The 20,411-nt window shown below is 43.7% G+C and overlaps 1 protein-coding gene across 6 annotated transcripts in view; it reads left to right on the top strand.

Moving 5' to 3' along the window:
* rerea (arginine-glutamic acid dipeptide (RE) repeats a) overlaps window positions 1-20,411 on the top strand; it is a 252,759-nt gene that overhangs the window by 57,696 nt on the left and 174,652 nt on the right. For all 6 annotated transcript variants that reach the window (XM_045207289.1, XM_045207290.1, XM_045207288.1 and 3 more), the window contains exon 2: window positions 12,844-13,351. In XM_045207289.1, coding sequence (XP_045063224.1) covers window positions 12,988-13,351 — 364 coding nt within the window. In that variant the 5' untranslated portion in view covers window positions 12,844-12,987. The remainder of the gene's footprint in view (window positions 1-12,843; window positions 13,352-20,411) is intronic.

Raw genomic sequence — 20,411 nt, 5'->3', positions numbered from 1 at the left:
GAGAAGCGTCGCTCAGTCCTATAGTAGACTGGGGATACATCCCAAATCTGCCGCCCTGTTCCCTACACCAGGATTACGTTCAGCCGGGGGACTAAGTCATTTGTACAATGCAAATTTACCGCAAGATACCCAAACAGATATAGTATTTGACAAAAACATAATCATTTAAAGTAGGGGGTGTGAACGTTTAAACGAAATTGGGATCCGTAACATTAAGAAAAATCCCTAAACGAAAAAACGATTTAAAATGGATTAAAATCACAGTACAGTTATCACAGAACATATTATTTTCCTTGTTATATCCTAACTAGACGATAGACTGTAAAGGTCTGGGGAAAGTTGTGTAATTTAAATAACACCAGGAAGATGAAGAGGCTAACTTTAGGCTACTTTGGTGAACTGTCAGACAAGATACAGATTACCAAGACATATGCCAATAGTCAGACAGTCCTACCTGGTCTCTGGGTTGTATCAGAACCAATAGTCAGACAGTCCTACCTGGTCTCTGGGTTGTATCAGAACCAATAGTCAGACAGTCCTACCTGGTCTCTGGGTTGTATCAGAACCCATAGTCAGACAGTCCTACCGGGTCTCTGGGTTGTATCAGAACCAATAGTCAGACAGTCCTACCTGGTCTCTGGGTTGTATCAGAACCAATAGTCAGACAGTCCTACCTGGTCTCTGGGTTGTATCAGAACCCATAGTCAGACAGTCCTACCGGGTCTCTGGGTTGTATCAGAACCCATAGTCAGACAGTCCTACCTGGTCTCTGGGTTGTATCAGAACCCATAGTCAGACAGTCCTACCTGGTCTCTGGGTTGTATCAGAACCAATAGTCAGACAGTCCTACCTGGTCTCTGGGTTGTATCAGAACCAATAGTCAGACAGTCCTACCTGGTCTCTGGGTTGTATCAGAACCCATAGTCAGACAGTCCTACCTGGTCTCTGGGTTGTATCAGAACCCATAGTCAGACAGTCCTACCTGGTCTCTGGGTTGTATCAGAACCAATAGTCAGACAGTCCTACCTGGTCTCTGGGTTGTATCAGAACCCATAGTCAGACAGTCCTACCTGGTCTCTGGGTTGTATCAGAACCAATAGTCAGACAGTCCTACCTGGTCTCTGGGTTGTATCAGAACCAATAGTCAGACAGTCCTACCTGGTCTCTGGGTTGTATCAGAACCAATAGTCAGACAGTCCTACCTGGTCTCTGGGTTGTATCAGAACCCATAGTCAGACAGTCCTACCTGGTCTCTGGGTTGTATCAGAACCCATAGTCAGACAGTCCTACCTGGTCTCTGGGTTGTATCAGAACCCATAGTCAGACAGTCCTACCTGGTCTCTGGGTTGTATCAGAACCCATAGTCAGACAGTCCTACCTGGTCTCTGGGTTGTATCAGAACCCATAGTCAGACAGTCCTACCTGGTCTCTGGGTTGTATCAGAACCCATAGTCAGACAGTCCTACCTGGTCTCTGGGTTGTATCAGAACCCATAGTCAGACAGTCCTACCTGGTCTCTGGGTTGTATCAGAACCAATAGTCAGACAGTCCTACCTGGTCTCTGGGTTGTATCAGAACCCATAGTCAGACAGTCCTACCTGGTCTCTGGGTTGTATCAGAACAAATAGTCAGACAGTCCTACCTGGTCTCTGGGTTGTATCAGAACCCATAGTCAGACAGTCCTACCTGGTCTCTGGGTTGTATCAGAACCCATAGTCAGACAGTCCTACCTGGTCTCTGGGTTGTATCAGAACAAATAGTCAGACAGTCCTACCTGGTCTCTGGGTTGTATCAGAACAAATAGTCAGACAGTCCTACCTGGTCTCTGGGTTGTATCAGAACAAATAGTCAGACAGTCCTACCTGGTCTCTGGGTTGTATCAGAACAAATAGTCAGACAGTCCTACCTGGTCTCTGGGTTGTATCAGAACCCATAGTCAGACAGTCCTACCTGGTCTCTGGGTTGTATCAGAACCCATAGTCAGACAGTCCTACCTGGTCTCTGGGTTGTATCAGAACCCATAGTCAGACAGTCCTACCTGGTCTCTGGGTTGTATCAGAACCCATAGTCAGACAGTTCTACCTGGTCTCTGGGTTGTATCAGAACAAATAGTCAGACAGTCCTACCTGGTCTCTGGGTTGTATCAGAACAAATAGTCAGACAGTCCTACCTGGTCTCTGGGTTGTATCAGAACAAATAGTCAGACAGTCCTACCTGGTCTCTGGGTTGTATCAGAACAAATAGTCAGACAGTCCTACCTGGTCTCTGGGTTGTATCAGAACCCATAGTCAGACAGTCCTACCTGGTCTCTGGGTTGTATCAGAACCCATAGTCAGACAGTCCTACCTGGTCTCTGGGTTGTATCAGAACCCATAGTCAGACAGTCCTACCTGGTCTCTGGGTTGTATCAGAACCCATAGTCAGACAGTCCTACCTGGTCTCTGGGTTGTATCAGAACCCATAGTCAGACAGTCCTACCTGGTCTCTGGGTTGTATCAGAACCCATAGTCAGACAGTCCTACCTGGTCTCTGGGTTGTATCAGAACCCATAGTCAGACAGTCCTACCTGGTCTCTGGGTTGTATCAGAACCCATAGTCAGACAGTCCTACCTGGTCTCTGGGTTGTATCAGAACCCATAGTCAGACAGTCCTACCTGGTCTCTGGGTTGTATCAGAACAAATAGTCAGACAGTCCTACCTGGTCTCTGGGTTGTATCAGAACAAATAGTCAGACAGTCCTACCTGGTCTCTGGGTTGTATCAGAACAAATAGTCAGACAGTCTTACCTGGTCTCTGGGTTGTATCAGAACCCATAGTCAGACAGTCTTACCTGGTCTCTGGGTTGTATCAGAACAAATAGTCAGACAGTCTTACCTGGTCTCTGGGTTGTATCAGAACCCATAGTCAGACAGTCCTACCTGGTCTCTGGGTTGTATCAGAACAAATAGTCAGACAGTCCTACCTGGTCTCTGGGTTGTATCAGAACAAATAGTCAGACAGTCTTACCGGGTCTCTGGGTTGTATCAGAACAAATAGTCAGACAGTCCTACCTGGTCTCTGGGTTGTATCAGAACAAATAGTCAGACAGTCTTACCGGGTCTCTGGGTTGTATCAGAACAAATAGTCAGACAGTCCTACCTGGTCTCTGGGTTGTATCAGAACAAATAGTCAGACAGTCTTACCGGGTCTCTGGGTTGTATCAGAACAAATAGTCAGACAGTCCTACCTGGTCTCTGGGTTGTATCAGAACAAATAGTCAGACAGTCTTACCGGGTCTCTGGGTTGTATCAGAACAAATAGTCAGACAGTCCTACCTGGTCTCTGGGTTGTATCAGAACAAATAGTCAGACAGTCTTACCTGGTCTCTGGGTTGTATCAGAACCCATAGTCAGACAGTCCTACCTGGTCTCTGGGTTGTATCAGAACCCATAGTCAGACAGTCTTACCGGGTCTCTGGGTTGTATCAGAACCCATAGTCAGACAGTCCTACCTGGTCTCTGGGTTGTATCAGAACCCATAGTCAGACAGTCCTACCTGGTCTCTGGGTTGTATCAGAACAAATAGTCAGACAGTCCTACCTGGTCTCTGGGTTGTATCAGAACAAATAGTCAGACAGACCTACCGGGTCTCTGGGTTGTATCAGAACCAATAGTCAGACAGTCCTACCGGGTCTCTGGGTTGTATGTTCCCCTGTAGCTCAGTTGGTAGAGCATGGCGCTTGCAACGCCAGGGTTGTGGGTTCGTTTCCCACGGGGGGCCAGTATGAAAATGTATGCACTCACTTAACTGTAAGTTGCTCTGGATAAGAGCGTCTGCTAAATGACTAAAATGTAAATGTAATACAGATTACCAAGACATATGCGCACCACGGTTTGTTCTGCCTGCCCCCTCTCTCTCTCCCTCGCGCTGGCAGCATCGCATTAGTGGAAACCAAGACAACCAAGACAGTTCTCAGGACAGGCCTGGTTGTCGCATCGTCTGAGACAATTTTAGCTAACCCTTTCCTTAACTTAAACTAAAAATGTCACGTCAATGGCGTACGCATGCTTCCCAGCCGAAACAGTTCGGTAGAGTTCATATTATGATGACATTTTGTGACGTTTAGGACTTCGGTGAGTTTTTCTTTCTCCGGCTGTTCGGGCACACAACCTTTTTTCCTGGAGGCAAGCTGAAGTTTGGAGCCGATGTCTACACCCCTTTTGTAGGCCATCACTAGCACATTAGAGGCTGCTGCTACCTATAGAAATCACTGGAACACTAGTCACTTTAATAATGTTTACATATCTTGCACACTACTCATCTCATATATATATATACAGTATTATATAATATTCTACTGTATCTTAGTCCATGCCGCTCTGTCATTGCTTGTCCGTATATGTATATATTCTTAATTCAATTCCTTACTTAGATTTGTGTGTGTTGGGTATTGGGTGAAATTGTTAGATATTACTTGTTGGATATTACTGCACTGTCGGAGCTAGAAGCACAAGCATTTCGCTACACCCGCTATAACATCTGCTAAACACGTGTATGTGACAAATACATTTTGATTTGATTGGTCAACAGTTGCGATTCTTCAATAAAGTATTTGTTGTCTTTCAATGGGAGATTACTCGTTTTCATGACATACTGCACCAAACAGAATGTAAAATAATGTAAGATCTCTTCGGCAAAAACGTGAAAATTAATGACAGATTTATTGAGTCATCTTAGATTAATTCTGACTATTTTGAGGAAGTGTGTACTGGCTACGGCATCTCAAAACAGACAAATAGTACTATTGCCGCTTTTTACTAATTTTACAAGCGAAGGTTTTAAGGGAGTGTACTCGTTCGGTTTGGCTAGCGGTGTTCGGTTTGGCGCCAGCTGAACTGATGCATGCTGACGCCTCTACGTTAATTATCCTAGCCTGCTGCGTAAATTCACCTAACATGCTACGAAATGTCACTTCTGCTAGTAAAGAAAACGGCAGACCTGCCCTGAGAACAGTCTTGGTTTCTGCTAATGCGATACAGCCTCGCGCTGGCTTGCCTGCTCTTTCTCTTTGCTAATGATGTGAGCGTGTGTTCAGTCTTCAATCTGCTGCGTGTATAATATCCTAGCCTATTCATTGATGACAGGCCATGCTTTACAGAAGTTGTGAGACATTGCAAGCCACGAAATTGCAAGATAATGCCGTCCATTGTGGTATACAGCTTTTGATTGCCGATAGATAGGCCTAGTGCAAGTTTCTGACTGTCTGCCTGGTGGCCGACCTGCCGGTACTGTGCCTCGTCCCTCCCTCGCGAGTGTTGATGTTTTCGGAAGTATGCCAACTAATCAGTCTCCTCCGTTCCAAAAATACTGAATCTTAGGAGTCGATTCCAAGCTGAATCGAATCTTGACACTCAGAATTGTGAGTCGACACTGGGAGTCGAGGAATGAGTCGACTCTCCACCACTGCGTCTTCGTCGTTAACAGTTAGATAAATGGCAAAGAAAGGCAAGCGACAGCAGCAAAGTCCTGTATGGCAACACTTTGGAAGTTAAATGAGAAGGAAATGCTAACTTTGCGAGGTGGAATTGAGGTGCAGTAGTTGTAGTACAGGAGCAGGTAGTACAGGAGCAGGTAGTACAGGAGCAGGTAGTACAGGAGCAGGTAGTACAGGAGCAGGTAGTACAGGAGCAGGTAGTACAGGAGCAGGTAGTACAGGAGCAGTGCTTAACCATCTGAAAGGGACGCACCGTCAGATCCACACCGTCAGATCCACACCGTTGCTGGCAGCAGCGCAGCTGCATTGTGAATTCACGTGGAATTTTATGAAATGTTCTTATAGTTTAACGGAAAACCAATTTTTAAAATTATATATATATATATATATTTTTACATGGATGTTTTTAAATGTTAAGAGAAATTGTCCATTTGTCACATCCCAAATGTCAAACTTTGATTACATTGGCATGCCTCTCTTAATACTTGGGAATAGGGCGATATGGCCTACAAATCATATCTAGATTTTTTTCAAAGTTATGGGCGATTCACGGTATCTAATTTAAAAAAACATGTTTTCTCTAAATAACCTTTGTTGTACAATTAAATGTCAAATACACTGCATTTTCAAACAGTCAGCAATAATCTAATGATTTCAGGACGTGAAGTTTAGACCTAGGCTAAATATAAGTCTTCCACAAACGTAAGACCCAAAATTTTAATTATATTATCAAAATAGATTAACTTGCTTTTTTTGGATAATAATCACTGATCTGGCTTTCAAGTCTGTTTATGAAAATGCCCTTTTTGTTAAAAAAAAAAAAATACCAGAACCATGCGCAATGCACATTCACTAATAATGACTAACTTCTAGCAGGCATTATAGAAAATGAACGTGCTAGTGAGTACCCAGCTTATCTTAATGTTTCAAGTTTAGCCAACTTGGATCTATTTGCTAGCTAACAAGGCAGAACAGTTGAATTGTTATGAACACACCCTTCTGTCTGTCTCCAACTGTTTGAACACCATGCTAGCCTGTCCACTTTGTTCAGATGTTGAAATCAAGCGGCCTACTTTATTTATCAGAATGAGAACGAGTTGCCAATTCCTTATATAATTGTTTTATGCTTATTGCACATTTATTAAACACAGACTAGACAGCTAGTATAACAGTCTTTGGTTAAAATGCTGCTAGCGGTACGTGGTACCGCAATGCTGCACGCGACAAACTGAGTGTTAATTTTCCAGAATCAATGCGCACAATTTGAGGAGTTGGGACGTTAAAAGGATATCGTTAGAAAGGTTAACTTCTCTATTACAGTAAAATGTCACAATTTGTTTCGGTGTCCATATCACCGATTTTCTGTTGGACCAAACCTCAAATGCAGATAACATCTTTGTTGTTGTGATTGTCAGGGGGATGGGCTTGGTGTCAGGGGGAGGGGCTTGGTGTCAGGGGGATGGGCTTGGTGTCAGGGGATGGGCTTGGTGTCAGGGGGAGGGGCTTGGTGTCAGGAGGAGGGGCTTGGTGTCAGGGGGATGGGCTTGGTGTCAGGAGGAGGGGCTTGGTGTCAGGAGGAGGGGCTTGGTGTCAGGGGGAGGGGCTTGGTGTCAGGGGGAGGGGCTTGGTGTCAGGGGGAGGGGCTTGGTGTCAGGGGGAGGGGCTTGGTGTCAGGGGGAGGGGCTTGGTGTGTGTGTAAATGGGAAGGTGCACACAACACAGAAGAAGCAAAGGAGACAATGAAGACATGAACGGACACAAACAAAAAAAGCTAGATTCTTGCGATACAGGCATTTGGAATATCGCGCTAAAATATACATTTAGAATTCATCTAATTAATTTGAAATATCGCCCTACTTGGGAACAGATTTCCTAAATTAAAATCTCCTTGAACTGATTTCCTGGTGATTTATAGTCTTTAATGTCTAAGAATGAAAATGTTTAGCTTTTTGTATTTTTTGTATTTTTTTTTAGCCTGTGGGCCACTTATTGGGGAGCCCTGCAGTGCAGTACTTTTGAGTACCTTTGTGCCCCACACAATGCACTACTTTTGAGTATTTTTGTGCCCCACACAGTGCAGTACTTTTTAGTACTTTTGTGCCCCACACAGTGCAGTACTTTTTAGTACTTTTGTGCCCCCACACAGTGCAGTACTTTTGCGTATGGACCCTGGTCCAATTGGCTCATTCATCCCCCTTTCTCTCCCCTGTAAGTATTCTCCCAGGTCGTTGCTGTAAATTAGAATGTGTTCTCAGTCAATTTAACCGGTAAAATAAGAGTTAAATAATAGAAGTGAATAGGATGCCATTTGGAACACACTCAGATTTCAGTATTGTTTTGTGTCTGTACAGCAACTGATGTTTTCTGATTAACTAACAAACACAAAGGCTTTGCTGCTTCTGTCAACATCACCCAACAACCAACCGTCTTTTTGTGTATAGGGGCAGTGGGGAGCTTCTGTTAATCCTGCCTTGATCAAATGTAGGATTTTTTGTTGTTGTTGATGAAATCCCATCTGTTTCCGTGTGATGTCTTGACACTATCTTATTGGGTGGGGTTTAAATTCTATGTTGTCATAATGTTTGATGTCTTGTCGTGACAAGCAATAGGCTATCTTCGAGGCTGGGGTTCAGATACTAATGTTATGATCGGATTATGGCTTAACTAGGCGTAATGTCTCATTTTGTTTTCACAGACACACCTTACATGACCCCTGCTTCACCTACAGATGATTCACAGTTCATTTAAATATAAATGATAGTTCCTTTTCCAGAGTCTAAAGACTAGAAAGCACTTCAGGTCAGCCACTCATAGCAGTAATAATATATCATAGAAGGGGAGAAAAGGATCCTGGTTCTCAATTAAGAAAGTAGATTAATCATAGCACTGCCTGCTGCCACACGCCTCCCATTCACCAGGGATGAGTCCCAACTGGCACCCTATTCCGTACCCCGGCATCTTTCCTATTTTGTTGCCTTACAACCTGGAATTCAATTTTTTTTTTTTTTTGGGGGTGTATCATTTGATTTACACAACATGCCTACCACTTTGAAGATGCACATTTATTTTGGGGGGGGTGTAACAATTACAGCTGCAAGTCTCTTGGGGTTATGTCTCTATAAGCTTGCCACATCTAGCCACTGGGATTTCTGCCCATTCTTCAAGGCAAAACTGCTCCAGCTCCTTCAAGTTGGATGGGTTCCGCTGGTGTACAGCAATCTTTAAGTCATACCACAGATTCTCAATTGGATTGAGTTCTGGGCTTTGACTAGGCCATTCCAAGACATTTAAATGTTTCCCCTTAAACCACTCGATTGTTGCTTTAGCAGTATGCTTAGGGTCATTTTTTTATAATGTTTTGAAAAACACATTTTTTTTCCATTTCACTTCACCAACTTTGCCATTTTCCTCAGGAGCCGTTCATATTTAGGCTACTGTCTCTTGTGCTGTGGGAGAAAGGGTTTCTTCCACCACAGTAGATCGCTAGACTGGAGTTAGACTGCTGTATATTAAATGTTTTACCTTATATTTGAATGCCTCTCACTATCGTTGCCACAGTTACCTTTGGAACTAACCCCAAATGAAAATAGGACTTTGCTCTTGACTTGCTGATGGAAAAGGTTGTTGCTCATCAGCCAGTGAATTTAAGAAACAAGTGGAGTAGACGTGTGTGTCCCGTCCAACACTCTGCTTCCTGTGCTGCTTCTGCTTCCTGTGCTGCTTCTGCTTCCTGTGCTGCTTCTGCTTCCTGCGCTGCTTCTGCTTCCTGTGCTGCTTCTGCTTCCTGCGCTGCTTCTGCTTCCTGTGCTGCTTCTGCTTCCTGTGCTGCTTCTGCTTCCTGTGCTGCTTCTGCTTCCTGTGCTGCTTCTGCTTCCTGTGCTGCTTCTGCTTCCTGCGCTGCTTCTGCTTCCTGTGCTGCTTCTGCTTCCTGTGCTGCTTCTGCTTCCTGTGCTGCTTCTGCTTCCTGTGCTGCTTCTGCTTCCTGTGCTGCTTCTGCTTCCTGTGCTGCTTCTGCTTCCTGTGCTGCTTCTGCTTCCTGTGCTGCTTCTGCTTCCTGTGCTGCTTCTGCTTCCTGTGCTGCTTCTGCTTCCTGCGCTGCTTCTGCTTCCTGCGCTGCTTCTGCTTCCTGCGCTGCTTCTGCTTCCTGTGCTGCTTCTGTTCTCATGGTTGGCTATCACATCAGATTAGGTTAGACTAAGAGTAATGCATTAAAGCTAACGCAGACTGCTAATCCCAACATCATGATGCTTAATGCTCCACAAAGTACCTTCCGGGGATCTAGACTATCGCCGAGTCTCAGCCTCATTGTTAATAGTGCTGTATTCAGATTAGACTATCGCCGAGTCTCAGCCTCATTGTTAATAGTGCTGTATTCAGATTAGACTATCGCCGAGTCTCAGCCTCATTGTTAATAGTGCTGTATTCAGATTAGACTATCGCCGAGTCTCAGCCTCATTGTTAATAGTGCTGTATTCAGATTAGACTATCACCGAGTCTCAGCCTCATTGTTAATAGTGCTGTATTCAGATTAGACTATCGCCGAGTCTCAGCCTCATTGTTAATAGTGCTGTATTCAGATTAGACTATCACCGAGTCTCAGCCTCATTGTTAATAGTGCTGTATTCAGATTAGACTATCGCCGAGTCTCAGCCTCATTGTTAATAGTGCTGTATTCAGATTAGACTATCACCGAGTCTCAGCCTCATTGTTAATAGTGCTGTATTCAGATTAGACTATCGCCGAGTCTCAGCCTCATTGTTAATAGTGCTGTATTCAGATTAGACTATCGCCGAGTCTCAGCCTCATTGTTAATAGTGCTGTATTCGTTGAACCAAGCTGCTTGAACATCGTGATGGTTCTTCTTACCCCCATAATGTTAACACAGACTGCATCTCAGATGACACCCCATTCCTTTATAGTGCACTACTTTTGACATAGGGCTCTGGTCAAAAGTAGTGCACTGAATAGGGAATAAGGTGCACTTTTGAATGCATTCACTGTATTTATTCACGCTGGTATTGCTCTACTAATCTGTATTCATGGGAGTATTTCATTATGAAATCCTTCTGCAACTAAATCCCAGCCCCAAATCCTTTGCCCGTCATATGTTGTGACTTCAGAGTTTTTTTTTTCTATTGAAAAATCATTCCTAGCTCAGAGAATATTCAATCTCTCTCAGAATGTGCAGCAATTCTGCTGTGCTGTCGTTTTCATGTGTTCTTGGCTCAGTATTGCTGTTAGATATAGTCTACTTTCAAACTATTTGACTTGTGGTGTTTAATAACAAGCCCATAGCTTTTAAATGCACCGAGCATTTAAAACATTTAAAACATTTCACAACCATGTAATAATAATGTGATAAACCATTAGCAGCTTTGCCTCTCCATATAGTCATTCTAGTCAGTTAAACCTGACTGCCAATTATGGGATGTTTATCATGTGCCAGGTTTGGATTGAAACCACGCCGACGACGGTAGCCTAGCGGTTAAGAGCGTTGGGCCAGTAACTGAAAGCTTCCTGGTTCGAATCCCTGAGCCGACCGGGTGAAGTCTGTCTGACCTTGAGCAAGGCTCTTAACCCTAATTCCTCTTCTAAGTCTCTCTGGAGTGTCTGCTAAATGACTGAAATGTAAATATACAAAATGGTGTCTGTCAGTAGCTAGGTTTCCATCCAATTGGCGACAGAATTTCATGTGAATATTCAACATTCTGCATAAAGAAAAGATGTGCATTTTCCCACCAGTGGTGTTTCCACCAAATGGACTTGTTGCTGATAAAGTAGTGCACACACAATGTACTTTTTCTGCTAAAATTTCATGTACCGAATAAAAATCGAATGTGCAATGTGTTTCATTCGCATTTTCACTCTGTGGTTTAATTTTGTTTGTCATTTATGAGATAATTTGTCTAATTTGAGACAATTAATGGGGGGGAAAGGGCTCTTGTATCACTGAGAGTAACCTAAACTTTATTTGCTGATGTTTAAATCCTTATTGGTGTCAGACGAAGGGTGTTATTCAGCTGATCTGATTAGCATAGCCTACATCAGGGGTTTCAAACTCATTTTGTCCCCGGGGGCCGCATTCGGTCTTCAACTATGTCTGGAGGGTCGCAGTGAAAATGTCCTCGCTGTCAAAATCCGAGCCGGATTGGACTCCCTCGCCACGTATGTTTTGATACCCCTGGCCACGTATGTTTTGATACCCCTGGCCTACATGGTGTTACTGTGGTTGGTGTCTATAACACCTATCCTGCGGTGGGTTTCCCAGAGCAGAGCTGGGATTAGACCGACAGCTGCAGTATCCCATCATAGCTCCGGTCCCTCACACCTTTAGGACAGACCTGTCTGTGTGAACACCAACAACGGTGAGCGGTGGATTTTGACAGACCAACGTGTTTACTGTGTGTGTGTGTGTGTCTGTGTATATACAGTGTGTGTGTGTGTGTGGCCTGTGTGTGTGTCTCCACAGCCCAGCGGTCGTCGTGATAACTCATCATTAGGTCATTAATAGAAGCCGTGGCGACGGCTGGGTGTAATCGGGGCTCCCTCCCTCCCTCACTCTCTCTCTGGCAATGGTAGCTACCACTGCTTCACTGATTGCCAGGTCTGTTCCTTCAGGGGGCCGTTATATCTATTTCTAGTTCGTTTTTAGTGGGAAAATGCAAATGAGTGGCCAGTGAGAACTACCTCTTTAGTCCTACTGTAAAGGGCCCTGTGTGTGGATACAGAGCTAACCAAATAGACTGCAGGCCGGGCTGAAGCCAAACTGAGTCAGTCTCCACACCACAACTGAGTTCAAATAGCATTTGAAATCATTTTAAATATTTTTATTTGTGCGTGATTGAGCTAGCCTGTTGCAATGGAAACAATAGAACAGTCCCAAAAGTATAAACCCCGCCCACCTGGCACTTCAGGCAGGGTAAAGCAAAACGCTCAAATTATTTAAAATACTTAAAAATAGTATTTTAACCCCAGGTCTGCTCAGCAGTCCAGCGGAGGCCTCAACACTGTGGGCCCTTGTCAAAAGTAGTGCTCTATATAGATTATAGGGTGCCATTTGGGACACAATTAAGTGCCTTGTGGCGTAGTCGGCTGGTGGACATTTTTTCCCTCTCCAAATGTCCTTTCACTACACGTGGCTACAGTTACAGTACCATTATATTTCCATCCCCAGAGATATTGAATTATTTAAGTATTGATACCTCAATTATATAGGTATTGAGGTATATATTGAGGCGTATAGATACTGAGGTATTATTTGGGGAATGTCCATTCACTGTTTTGCAGCTCCTGACCGAAACGTAATCTTGTGGTTTTTAATTATTAACCTGTCACTAATGTCCTTTTCTCTCCCTGTCCTCCATCCACAGCTTTTCTGAAACACTGGGGTTGTTGGTGTGGCCGAATTTTCCCTGGATTTGATTGGTAAATTCAGAAGACTGAAGCCCAGGCTCACAGTCTACCTTTCACGGAGGCCCAGCCGTGAGAGGACTGAGGAAGGCACGTGGCGAATCATGACCGCGGACAAAGACAAGCCAGACAAGGAGAAGGACAGGGACAGAGACCGAGACAGGGACAGGGAGCGGGACAGAGACCGAGACAAGAGGGACAAAGCGTCCAGGGAGAGCGAGAGCTCTCGACCGCGCCGCAGCTGCACGCTGGAGGGCGGAGCTAAGAACTACGCCGAGAGCGAGGACGAGGATAATGAGAACAGGGGAGGGGCCGGGGGAGTAGGCGGGGTCAACATGGGGATGGGGGAGGAGTCAGGGAAGAAGGGAAAGAAGAAGATGATTAAGAAGAAGTCGAGGTATGAACGGATGGAGAACGGAGAGATCACTTCCTTCATTACTGAAGACGACGTTGTTTACAGACCTGGCGGTAAGTTCAATTCATTGTTAAGTTATAAGTCTCTTCATCTCTTTGGCAACAAATATCATTATGTGGTGTTTGCTTTTTTCCGATGTGATTATCCTGAAAGACACCTCAGTCCAAGAGATAGTCTTGGCCTGTAGACAAATATATATTTTTAGTCAACAGCTAATTCAAAGTTGATTAACTAGCCTAATTCCTTGGCACATTTTTTGGACTGCTTTGAGCCAAATTTAATTAAATCTGGCCACGTTGCACAGAAGAGAAAATAAACAAAGTTTCGTCTGACGTTATAATATAGGCATGAATGAGTGTTTTTTCCTCTTCTTAAAAGACACTTGATGTTTTTGTCTTTGTTATTGTCTCCAGGGTTTGGCTTAACCCTCTCCAGTGTTGGTACAAATCAATGTTTAGTTTGCTTTGTGATGTCCTGCTCCAGTTGTTCAGTATAAGCTTCACAGTTTAAATGAACAGTTTTACTTTATTTTGGTCCTATTTGCTCTGATTAGCTTGTAGGCCTATTGGTTTTTCGGTCTTCAAAAATGATCCGATTAAAAAGATTATACAGGCCTGATTTATGATATGGAGCGTTTCATATTGAAGTAGGCCTATTCTGTCCTATAGGAAGAAGCGTTTCATATTGAAGTAGGCCTATTCTGCCCTATAGGAAGAAGCGTTTCATATTGAAGTAGGCCTATTCTGTCCTATAGGAAGAAGCGTTTCATATTGAAGTAGGCCTATTCTGTCCTATAGGAAGAAGCGTTTCATATTGAAGTAGGCCTATTCTGCCCTATAGGAAGAAGCGTTTCATATTGAAGTAGACCTATTCTGTCCTATAGGAAGAAGCGTTTCATATTGAAGTAGGCCTATTCTGTCCTATAGGAAGAAGCGTTTCATATTGAAGTAGGCCTATTCTGTCCTATAGGAAGAAGCGTTTCATATTGAAGTAGGCCTATTCTGCCCTAATAGGAAGAAGCGTTTCATATTGAAGTAGGCCTATTCTGTCCTATAGGAAGAAGCGTTTCATATTGAAGTAGGCCTATTCTGTCCTATAGGAAGAAGCGTTTCATATTGAAGTAGGCCTATTCTGTCCTATAGGAAGAAGCGTTTCATATTGAAGTAGGCCTATTCTGTCCTATAGGAAGAAGCGTTTCATATTGAAGTAGGCCTATTCTGTCCTATAGGAAGAAGCGTTTCATATTGAAGTAGGCCTATTCTGTCCTATAGGAAGAAGCGTTTCATATTGAAGTAGGCCTATTCTGCCCTAATAGGAAGAAGCGTTTCATATTGAAGTAGGCCTATTCTGTCCTATAGGAAGAAGCGTTTCATATTGAAGTAGGCCTATTCTGTCCTATAGGAAGAAGCGTTTCATATTGAAGTAGGCCTATTCTGTCCTATAGGAAGAAGCGTTTCATATTGAAGTAGACCTGTTCTGTCTTACGGGACGAAATATGTGTAGGCTAGTCTTTTTTCCTACAAAGGTTGAGTGGTTCTGAGGTATAATATCTTTATTACTTAGTGTAGAGACTAGAGGGAGAATACAAGGAGAGAGAGGCTGCGACCCAAACAGCACCCTATTCCCCGTATCCCTATTCCCCGTATCCCTATTCCCCGTATCCCTATTCCCCGTATCCCTATTCCCCGTATCCCTATTCCCCGTATCCCTATTCCCCGTATCCCTATTCCCCGTATCCCTATTCCTCGTATACACTGTGTGCACAATTATTAGGCAAGTTGTATGTTTGAGGATTCATTTTATTATTGAACAACTGCAGTGCTCTCGGTCAAACCAAAATGTTAGTAAACCTCAAACCTGAATATTTAAGTAAAAGTGAGGTTTTGGCTTTCTTTGGAGAATATCTATGTTTGCACAATTATTATGCAACTAAATGAAAAAACGAAAAGTTTCCCATCTGACTTGTTTATTTTCATCTGTTAAAGTGAGAATAATAAACAAACAACTCAACATTTACAAATAAACATTTCTGACATAAAAATAAAAAAAAATCAGTGACCAATATAGCCACCCTTCTTTTCAATAACAGTCATAAGCCTTCCATCCATGGAGTCTGTCAGTTTCTTGATCTGTTGACGATCAACTTTTTGTGCAGCAGCAACCACAGCCTCCCGGACACTGGTCAGAGAGGTGTACTGTTTTCCTTCACCGTAAATCGACCGTTTAAGAAGGGATCACAAGTTCTCAATAGGGTTTAGGTCCGGTGAGGAAAGGGACCGTGTCATTATTCTTTCATCTTTAAGGCCTTTACTGGCTAGCCACGCAGTGGAGTACTTTGATGCATGCAATGGAGCATTGTCCTGCATAAAAATCATGGTCTTCTTGAAAGATGCAGACTTTTTCCTGTACCACTGCTTGAAGAAAGTGTCTTCTAAAAACTGGCAGTAGGTTTAGGAGTTGAGTTTGAATCCATCTTCAACCCGAAAAGGTCCAACTAGCTCATCTTTAATAATACCAGCCCATACCAGTACCCCACCTCCACCATGCTGGCGTCTGAGTCGAAGTGGAGCTCCGTGTCCGTTACTGATCCAGCCACGGGCCCATCCATCTGGTCCGTCAAGAGTCACTCATCTCATCAGTCCATAAAACCTTTGAAAAATCTGTCTTCAGATATTTCTTGGCCCAGTCTTGACGTTTCAACTTATGTGTCTTGTTCAGTGGTGGTCGGGTTTCAGCCTTCCTTACCTTGGCCATGTCTCTGAGCACTGAACACCTTGTACTTCTGGGCACTCCAGGTAGGTTGCAGTTCTGGAATATGACAGCACTGGAGGATAATGGGTTCCTGGTAGCTTCACGTTTGATTCTTCTCAAATCTTTGGCAGTTAATTTGGCAGTCTTTTTTTCTCAACGCGGTTCTTGCGACCCTGTTGACTATTTGTAACAAAACGTTTGATGGTTCTGTGATCACGCCCCAATATCTTAGCAATTTCAAGAGTGCTGCATCCCTCTGAAATACTTTTGACAATTTTTGACTTTTCAGAGTCAGTTAAATCTCTTTTTTTTTGGGGGGCCCATTTTGCCTGAGGAAAAGAAGCTGCCTAATAATTATACACACCTTGATATAGGGTGTTGATCTCCTTAGGCCACACCCTCCCTCATTACACAAATACACGTCACCTGATATGCTTAAATCCAATAAGCATTCCAGTTTATACAGCTTGGAGTTGGGAAATATGCATAATAATGATGATATGGTCAAAATACTGACTTGCCTAATAATTGTGCACACACAGTGTAGTGCACTACTTGCTGCAGACCCATCTAGGCCCTGGTTAAATGTAGTGGATAGGGTGTCATTTGATACACAGTCATAACCTTTTCCCCCGACTGTAAACACGGCCTCTTCTTCACCCGCTGTTTTTCTAAATTGGTTGAACACCAGAGTTGAGGGGGAGGGGGGAGGAGAGGGGGGAGGGGGTTGAAATGTCATCATCTTGCTCTGTTAGTACAGGGGGGAGGGGGTTGAAAGGTCAAGTAGCTAACGTTGTGCTGTGCCGTGGTCTCTGCAATGTTTTTTTGTTATTTTATATGAACACTTAAAATTACTACAGTCAAGGTGTTCTTTTTTTAGTACCATCCCTTCCCCTATAGCTGGGCTATATATCAAATTCATTTTATTAATTTGAATTTATGTTTTAAAGCGACATTCCAAATGTCGTCTGTATCGCAAGATTTATTGACACCAAGCCCCTCCCCCTGACACCAAGCCCCTTCCCACTCCACACACACACACACACACACACACACACACACACACACACACACACACACACACACACACACACACACACACACACACACAGTGGTGTTTCCTGTGACACCCAAAAGTACTGGTTACATTTCGAATGCTCAGGCAGGACAGCAATATGGTCCAATTCACATACCTATCAATATAACGCATTTTCATCCCTACTGCCTGGGTGACTTGCACTTGTCGTTTTCTGTTAAGGAATCTTGACTTTTAATCAAATATGACAATTGAGTACTTTTTCCACTAATGCACACACACACACTACATACATACACACACTACATACATACACACACACACACACACTACATACATACACACACACACACACACTACATACATACACACACACACACACACACTACCATCCCCCAGGACCTCCTAGAGTAATAATGTTGCATTATCTCTGTCAGTATCAGTGAGGTCCTTTAGTTCACAACATTATCTCTCTGTCAGTATCAGTGAGGTCCTTTAGTTCACAACATTATCTCTCTGTCAGTATCAGTGAGGTCCTTTAGTTCACAACATTATCTCTCTGTCAGTATCAGTGAGGTCCTTTAGTTCACAACATTATCTCTCTGTCAGTATCAGTGAGGTCCTTTAGTTCACAACATTATCTCTCTGTCAGTATCAGTGAGGTCCTTTAGTTCACAACATTATCTCTCTGTCAGTATCAGTGAGGTCCTTTAGTTCACAACATTATCTCTCTGTCAGTATCAGTGAGGTCCTTTAGTTCACAACATTATCTCTCTGTCAGTATCAGTGAGGTCCTAGGGTTCACAACATTATCTCTCTGTCAGTATCAGTGAGGTCCTTTAGTTCACAACATTATCTCTCTGTCAGTATCAGTGAGGTCCTTTAGTTCACAACATTATCTCTCTGTCAGTATCAGTGAGGTCCTTTAGTTCACAACATTATCTCTCTGTCAGTATCAGTGAGGTCCTTTAGTTCACAACATTATCTCTCTGTCAGTATCAGTGAGGTCCTTTAGTTCACAACATTATCTCTCTGTCAGTATCAGTGAGGTCCTTTAGTTCACAACATTATCTCTCTGTCAGTATCAGTGAGGTCCTTTAGTTCACCACATTATCTCTGTCAGTATCAGTGAGGTCCTTTAGTTCACAACATTATCTCTCTGTCAGTATCAGTGAGGTCCTTTAGTTCACAACATTATCTCTCTGTCAGTATCAGTGAGGTCCTTTAGTTCACAACATTATCTCTCTGTCAGTATCAGTGAGGTCCTTTAGTTCACAACATTATCTCTGTCAGTATCAGTGAGGTCCTTTAGTTCACAACATTATCTCTCTGTCAGTATCAGTGAGGTCCTTTAGTTCACAACAACATCTCTCTGTCAGTATCAGTGAGGTCCTTTAGTTCACAACATTATCTCTCTGTCAGTATCAGTGAGGTCCTTTAGTTAACAACATTCTCTCTCTGTCAGTATCAGTGAGGTCCTTTAGTTCACAACATTATCTCTCTGTCAGTATCAGTGAGGTCCTTTAGTTCACAACATTATTTATCTGTCAGTATCAGTGAGGTCCTTTAGTTCACAACATTATCTCTCTGTCAGTATCAGTGAGGTCCTTTAGTTCACAACATTATCTCTCTGTCAGTATCAGTGAGGTCCTTTAGTTCACAACATTATCTCTGTCAGTATCAGTGAGGTCCTTTAGTTCACAACATTATCTCTCTGTCAGTATCAGTGAGGTCCTTTAGTTCACAACATTATCTCTGTGTCATGTTCCTGACATGGACTCTATTGAACCTTAAAACAGGTGCACACACACTGACTCCATTAAACCTGTTCTCTCTGCATTTAATGTTTAATAGAGAGTTAGAGCGAGAGGGGAGAGAGTGGGGGAGAACTACTATGTTGTCTCCTGTTCAACCATGCAGACAGTCACTTCAATAAAACGTTCACAAGACAGTCACATGTTTTCTTTATGCCAGAGAGAATATGTATATATTGCAACACAGTGAACATAAAACTAGCAGCAGTAATGTTAAATAAAGATATTTATGTTTCCTGCTTTCAAACAGTTTCTCCTCCAATTAGTATTCTAGTGAAACCTGACTGGACTGATGTCCTTTATCCACACACACACACACACACACACACACAGGATTAACATTCTGTTGAGACCTCATCCTCCATGTATCTCTGTAGGGACAAAGCTGTGTGGATTAGAGATGGGGCTGGAAACACGCCACACCACACACACACACCACACTGGGCCTTTTCTCTGCAGTCAGTTGCTGCATTTCTCAAGAGCTCTTTTTGCGTTAACTGAACTTTGCCGTGTGTGTGTGTGTGTACGATTTAATTAAGTGTGTGTGTGTTTCCTGGTCATTTGCAGCAGCCTTATTGTGATCAGATGTGATTTGTGGCTTAAGCAGACCAAAGCCTGGTCCGGATTATACTTGGCTTAGATGTTAAACCTCTTTATACTGGTCTAGTGACACACACTATGGACAACTGACCACCCCTCGAGAGTGATTCAAACAGGCCTGGAGGGAGGGGGAGGGGGAGAGAGAGAGAGAGAGAGAGAGGGAGAGAGAGGGAGAGAGAGGGGGAGCGAGAGAGAGAGAGAGAGAGAGAGAGAGAGAGGAGCGAGAGAGAGGGAGCGAGAGAGAGGGAGCGAGAGAGAGGGAGCGAGAGAGAGAGAGAGAGAGAGAGGGAGAGAGAGAGAGAGAGAGGGAGAGAGAGAGAGAGGGAGGGAGAGAGAGGGAGAGGGAGAGAGAGAGAGAGATGGAGAAAGACCGTGAGAGATGGAGAAAGACCGTGAGAGATGGAGAAAGACCGTGAGAGATGGAGAAAGACCGTGAGAGATGGAGAAAAAAGACAAGTGAACTAGAGGAGTTGGTGAAGGATGAAACACCTCTTTAATTGTTTCTGTCACAGAGCCTGACAAACATATAACTCTGAAAACACACACACACACACACACACACACACACACACACAGTAGATCCCCCTGTCTGTCTTGTCTGCTTAGTGTTTTATCCCTGAAAGATGGGAGTGTCTCTTTCTGCAGCGAGACTTGGTGTGCATTGATTGGACAGAGGGGGTGGAGAGGAGGGACAAGAAGATGACGGGATGTGTGTCTGCTGCTTACGAAGACTGAGTAGTGTTCTGTGATCTAACTGTGTGTTCTTTGCTCTGACAAGAGGGGCGGAAAGAGGAGACCATGTGTATGGCAGGCAGCTACACACACACACACACACACACACACTGAGAGGCGACCTGTGCGATCGATCAGACCTTTGAGTAGCTCTCCTCCACGCTGCTCTAAAGGATATTG

Source organism: Coregonus clupeaformis, chromosome 24 (assembly GCF_020615455.1).
Source record: "Coregonus clupeaformis isolate EN_2021a chromosome 24, ASM2061545v1, whole genome shotgun sequence".
Taxonomy (NCBI): Eukaryota; Metazoa; Chordata; class Actinopteri; order Salmoniformes; family Salmonidae; genus Coregonus; species Coregonus clupeaformis.
The sequence above is the reverse complement of the archived record's forward strand: the minus strand, read 5'-3'. Positions and strand labels throughout refer to the sequence as shown.